The sequence below is a fragment of the Hipposideros armiger genome, unplaced genomic scaffold (genome assembly GCF_001890085.2).
Source record: "Hipposideros armiger isolate ML-2016 unplaced genomic scaffold, ASM189008v1 scaffold_48, whole genome shotgun sequence".
NCBI lineage: Eukaryota > Metazoa > Chordata > Mammalia > Chiroptera > Hipposideridae > Hipposideros > Hipposideros armiger.
The window spans coordinates 1,830,009-1,836,343 of NW_017731398.1; the positions used below are offsets into that span (position 1 = coordinate 1,830,009).

Consider the following 6,335-nt stretch of genomic DNA (forward strand, 5'->3'; position numbering starts at 1 on the left):
CCCCCCGTGCACTCATAGTCCCCACCAGGCCACTGTACTGTAAAAATGACATTGTATTTAGATGAAACTCCTGCCACTCTAATCTGTGGAGAGAGTTGTCCTGTACATTATTTCGAAAGTATTTGCATAATCTTTACTTTCTGTATATATATTTTCTTTCTTTAAGTAACAGCTTTATTGAGATATAATTCACAGACCACACAATTCACCAATTTACAGTGCACAATTCAGTGGGTTTTAGTATATGCATAACTGTGCAACCATCACCACTATCGAATGCCAGAATATTTTCATCATTCCAAAAAGGAACTTCATACCCATTAGTAGTCACTCCCCATTCCCCTGCAACCCTAGGCTACTTTCTTGCATCTGTGGATTTCCCTATCCTGGACATTTCACGTTGTATGGAATCATACAATATGTGGTCCTTTGTGTCTGGCTCCTTTCATGTAGCATGTTTTCAAGGTCCATGTGACAATATATATCTGAATTTATATTTCTTTGTACTGCCAAATGTTCACTCTATGGATACAGCACATTTTACTTATCCACTTAGCAGCTGATGGACATTTGGGTTGTTTCCATTTTTTGGCCATTACGAATAAGGCTGCAATGATCCATTTATGTATACATTTCTATGTGGACATATGTCTTCATTTCTCTTGGATATATATACCTGGGAGTGGAATTGCTAGGTCATAAGGTAACTCTATGCTTAACCTTTTAAACGAACTGCCAGATTGTTTTCCAAAGCAGATGCCCCACTTGACATTCCCCCCAGCAGTAAATGAGGGTTCCAGTTTGTCCACATCATCGCCAGCACTTGTTACAGCCATCTGAGTGGATGGGAAGGGGTACCTACCTCACTGTAGTTTTGATTTACATTTCCCTAAATGCAAACCCAAGTATATTTCTTATATTACTAGTTTGCAGAAGAATTGGATGCTGGATGACACTGTACTGTCCTAGTCATGAATGTATAGATTTTACTATCTTTTAAGTTATTGTATTATTTGTGCCCTTCAGAAAAGAATCATGGTATGGAAAAGATTCCTGCCATGTCCCTAAAAGAAACATAGTAACGGTAACACTTGATTGCTATGTACCAGGACTCATGTTGAATACTTAACAACAGAGATCTTATTTCAACAATTATGTATTAGTACTAATAGAGAAACATAACTTGACAGCATTCCTCTCTAGAAAGAGTTACTCTAATAATGCAAAGGAAAAGTAGGTGTTTTGTTTTCCTTTCTTTATGTCCCAGCGTATCTTTTTGTCTTCCACGTGGTACCCAGCTTAGAGTTGTATTTATTCTCAATAAGGAATTGCTGAATTAATGGAATTTTATTGACTAAGTAGTAGTAATAAAAGTAGTTGAAATAATCCACTTGACCAATTTGCTTTCAGTTTCCTAATGGCTGCCCATTACCATTCTTTCTTCCTCGTACAATTTTCCCTTCTTTCTGCAGAAATCCTTGGATGAGGATGACCTGGGTCCTAAAAGGATAGAGGCCCTGCAGAAGGAAGCCCAGGAATGGACTAGGCGGGCTGAAGAAGCTATAGTCTCTATTCAGGATATTACTGTGAATTATTTTAGAGAAACAGTGCAAGCATTAGCAGGTAATAATTTCAAATGCTACACTAAGATACATGTAATTTTCATTTTATTCAAAAATCATTTGACTGTCTCTTTCATACCAGGCACTAAGTAGGTCCTGGGGATTCAGTGTGAGGATAGGCATAAACAGACACTGTCCAGTCGGTTGAGGGAAGAGAATCTTAGTTACACGTTCATTCAAACACACAGGGAAATGGCAGTGACAACAAGCCCCATGAGAAGAGAAACACAGGGCTCTGAGAGCCCGAAAGAGAAATGACGCTCCCTCAGAGCGGTCAGCCAGAGCGCCTGAGAAGTGGCATTTGCTCTGATGTCTGAAGGGTAAGTGGAAGTTAGAGCAAAAAGGAGAGGGAACAGTGTTCCAGGCGGAAGGAATAGCATTTACAAGCCCTCTGGCTTGAGGGAGCTTGGCAAGTGTGAGGAACTTAGAGAACGTTGCAGGGCTGTGCAGAGTGTGAAGAACGTGGGGTGAGGGCAAGACAGCAGTTTGAGACGGTTGGGGGTCATGTGGACTGTGTGAAGGAAGTTCGTCTTATCTTAAATCATTGTCCATGGCAGTTCCAAAGAGGAAACAACTTCTTGTCTGTCAACCAGTTTGTTAAATTATAGTATTCATAAAACAATACCACGTAGCTACTAAGCATGATTCTTTGTATGTGTTTTTATGAATGGCAGGAGTTCCATGATATATAATAAGTGAAATAAACAAGATATATAGAAGAATGATTATCTTGTGGGTGTTGTTTTGTTTTTGTTTTTTTGTCAAACTATCTATGTAACTCTATGTCTGTCTGGCTAGACATAGAAACAGTCTAGAAGTATATGCAGCAAAATGTAAAAAGCACTTGCAAGTAGGTGAGACTCATGAGTATTTTCCTCTTTTTTTTTAAAAAAAGAAATATCTAAAATTTTATACAAAGGACCATGTATTATTTTTGTGATACTAAAAAAAAAGTCATTAAAATAAATTTTCTTTTAAAAAGGATGTTTCACAGGTAACATGAGAGGGAATAAACAAAGAAATTAGGTCAGGATAAGTTTTTCCATTATACTCCAATAGGAATGCAGAAACAAATGGAACAGGATGAGAAGAGATTTGGCCAGGCTGCCTGGGCCACAGCAACCCCCAGGTTAGAAAGACTCCAGCTGATGTTAGCTCGAGAGACACTGCAGCTAATGAGAGCCAAAGAGCTGTGTTTAAATCACAAAAGAGCTGAAATTCAGCAAAAGGTAAGGCAAAGATAAAGGTGACTTTATTTTAGAAATACACTTTGACTTTAGATATCATCTTCCCTCCAGCTATTGTTAAAGAACTTCCTTTCTTCACTTCTTCCAACACCATCTTCTATCGGATGAGAATTTAGAGACTAAAAAAGTTTGGCCATAAAGTTACACTTTGCTCAAGATGGCTTTGAAATATTATATTGTAGGGTTCACTTGATAAACATGGAGCTCAGTATTGAAGTAGGTAATATACTCTAAAATCAATCAAGCAGTATTTTCAGCACAATGTTAGGATAATCAGGGATATTTAGGATCATGGTCACTTAAATTTTTTCCTGTAATGTTATGACTTTAAAGCAGAAAATCCTGTAAAGATCTCACTGCCATTGATTTTTCTCAAAGCCTAAATGTTTTCATATGTGTCAAGGATGAGCTAAAGTATTTGTAAAAATGTCGAATGGGACATTTTTGTTTCATTAAATGAAATAGAAGAATATTTCTTCATTTGCTTTTATTATTTTTGGTATTGAGCAAGGAATAAAAAATAGCTCAGGTGCTTCTAAAGTTTGCTTTTCATATAATAATTATTTTAACTTGCTCTTATTTTTTTCATGAAAACAAGATGGAAGATCTTCCAGAACAAGAAAAAAATATAGATGTTTTAGATGAATTAGAAATACAGTATTATGAAGTTCAATTAGAACTATATGAAGTTAAACTTGAGATATTAAAATATGAAGAAATACTGCTTATTACACAGCTGGATTCTATTAAAAGACTTATAAAAGGTAAAATTTATATTTAAATATATATTAATGTTTAAATTACACATTCAAGGAAATACAGACCATATTATCAATTAGTTCTTGTAAATCGTCTAAAACATCTACTGAGATTTCCTAAAGTTTCCCTTCAGTATTTTTATTATTCAAATAATACATTCATTGTTAAACACTCAGCAAAATAAAGGAAGGAAAACTGTTATTACCCCAGTTCCATCATCTAGGGATGCTTAGTGATAATAACTTGCTGATTAGCTTTGTAGCCTGATGTCTATAAATATCTATTGATTTTTTAAAGGTTTTCATTAAAATATAGTACCTATCAATTTTTAAACTAAAACTATATATCCCATTCAGTATCCTCTTTTTCCTTTAATACATAATAACCGTCTTTCCATTTCAGTAAATAATAAAATCTTCAAAAGTTTTAATGGCTGCACAGTATTCTGTTATATGGATGTACCAACCGTGATTTTCAGTTTTTCAGTTATAAACAGCAGTGTAGTGAAAAATGGTCCACATGTCTTTGTGTGTAGGACAGATGATTTCCGTGGAATAAATTCTAAAGATGGAATCATTAGATCAAGGACAATGCAAAATTTACATTTGACACGTATTTGTGAAAACAACACTACAACAATTATTTGGTATACATTTTTTTTTTCATCTCTAGTATTTTTTGATTTCTAAATTCCATACTGCAGTGGTCCTCCAGATAGGTTATACAAAATGACACTCCCATCAGCAGTTTATGAAAATATCTGTTTCCCCATCCTTTTACCATTCTTTTAAATTCTTGCCTACTAGATACAAAAAAATAGCATCTTCTACTTTTCATTTATGCAGTTATAAGTGATGTTGAACACAATTTTGTATGTTTACTGGCCATTTGTATTTTTCTTATAAGTGCCTATTCAAGGTCTTTGTCCATTTTTCCTTTGGAATGTTCCCTTGCCATATTAAAGACATGATTATTTGTCGTATGTTGCAGATAAACTCTCCCTGCCATTTGCTTTTCCTTGCCTTGCAGAAATATTTAATTGTTATGAAGTCACATCTATTTTCTGCTTTTGGTGTTATACCTGCCAAAATCCTCCTCATCCCAGAATTGTATCAATACTTTACTTATTTTTTCTTTGAGTATTTTTATGATTTTTAAAAGAACAGTTAGCTCTTTAATTCAGGTGAAATTTATTTTGATGTGGGGTAGGAATCTAACTCTTCCCCACTGAGTCCGTAGCTCTCCCAATCACTGATTTTGAAACACATTCCCCTACTGCTTTTACTTGCTATCTGCCTTATATCCAGAGTTATTATATTTATTTTGATCTATTTATGAACAATATTTATGTTATTTTCTTTCATTGATTTGTGAATGGCTTCTGGTACTGGTCCCATACTGTTCCCATTATTGAATCTTGGAGGTACATTTTAGTATCTGGGAAAGTATGTATCTCCTTCATTACTTTTCCACAAGTTTTCTGACTATTCTCACTCCTTTATTCTTCCAGATGAACTTTAGAATCCTTTTGACAAGTTCAAAACAAAACAAATCAAAACAAACAAACTCGTTGGAATTTTTATTGGGATTGTGCTTAAAATTAGAGATTAATTTGGGGATAATTGTCGTCTTTGCAAATTTGAATCTTCCCATCCAAGAACATGGTATGTCTCTCCATTTGCTTAAATATTTTTTTTCCTAAAGTTCCTCCAAGTTTAATAATTTTCTTCATACAGATCCTGAACATTTAATTTAATCCTAGGTTTTCAAAAAACTTTACAGTAGTTTCAAGTTATAAGCATTTCACATATTTAGGAAAAAATTCTATTAAGAAAAAGTTAATCTGGAAGGACGCATGCCAAATTGTTATAATAGTTTCCTCTGGATTGAGATCCCAAAGGTTTGGGGAAAGTATAAGAAAATTTCTCTTCCTGTAATTCTGTAGTCCTTTGTTACAATTAGCATGACTTCGTTACAATTAGCATGTATTTAAAAAACATCAATATGTAATCAAGATTAGATATCATTAAGGCACGTTAATAATAATAATATTGCTGATAGAATATAAATGCCTTTCTGGAGGGCAATTTGACATTAGTTATCAAGAGTCTTAAATATTTATCTGCTAAGGAAGTAATAAATGTACACAAAGATCGATATTCAGAGATGTTCATCACAGCGAAATTGATAATGGAACATTGGAATATTCTAACCACAGAGCACATTTTAATTACAGAATACTGTGTTGCCATTAAAATTATATTTCCTTTCACATGGAAAATGTTCTCTTAGAATTGTGTTTATTGATATGTGTAGTTATGTAAGGTGTGTGTGTGTGTATATGTGCGCGCGCACACACGCACACGCACACGCGCGCACATACACACACACACACACACACACACGCACGCACGCACATACACACCCATAAATGTTAATAGTGGTTCTCCCTGGATGGTGGGATTACACATGATCTTCACTTTCCTTACATTTAAAAAATTGTATGCATTTTTATAATAAAACGTGTCTTTAAAAACAATATGTTTCTAGATAAACAGGATGAAGTTGTCTATTATGATCCGTGTGAAAGTCCAGAGGAACTTAAAGTCACTGACCAAGTAATGGAGCTGCAGGATGATAAGAATTTGGAGGTGAAAGAGCTCAGCCGGAGGTGCCAGCAGCTGGAGAGCAAACGGGGCAGGATCTG

The 6,335-nt window shown here is 34.8% G+C and overlaps 1 protein-coding gene across 1 annotated transcript in view; it reads left to right on the forward strand.

Annotated features, from left to right (window-relative positions):
• WHAMM (WASP homolog associated with actin, golgi membranes and microtubules) overlaps positions 1-6,335 on the forward strand; it is a 33,654-nt gene that overhangs the window by 8,564 nt on the left and 18,755 nt on the right. Inside the window, exons 3-6 of the mRNA XM_019639999.1 lie at positions 1,473-1,623; positions 2,682-2,851; positions 3,468-3,633; positions 6,179-6,327. Coding sequence (XP_019495544.1) covers positions 1,473-1,623; positions 2,682-2,851; positions 3,468-3,633; positions 6,179-6,327 — 636 coding nt within the window. The remainder of the gene's footprint in view (positions 1-1,472; positions 1,624-2,681; positions 2,852-3,467; positions 3,634-6,178; positions 6,328-6,335) is intronic.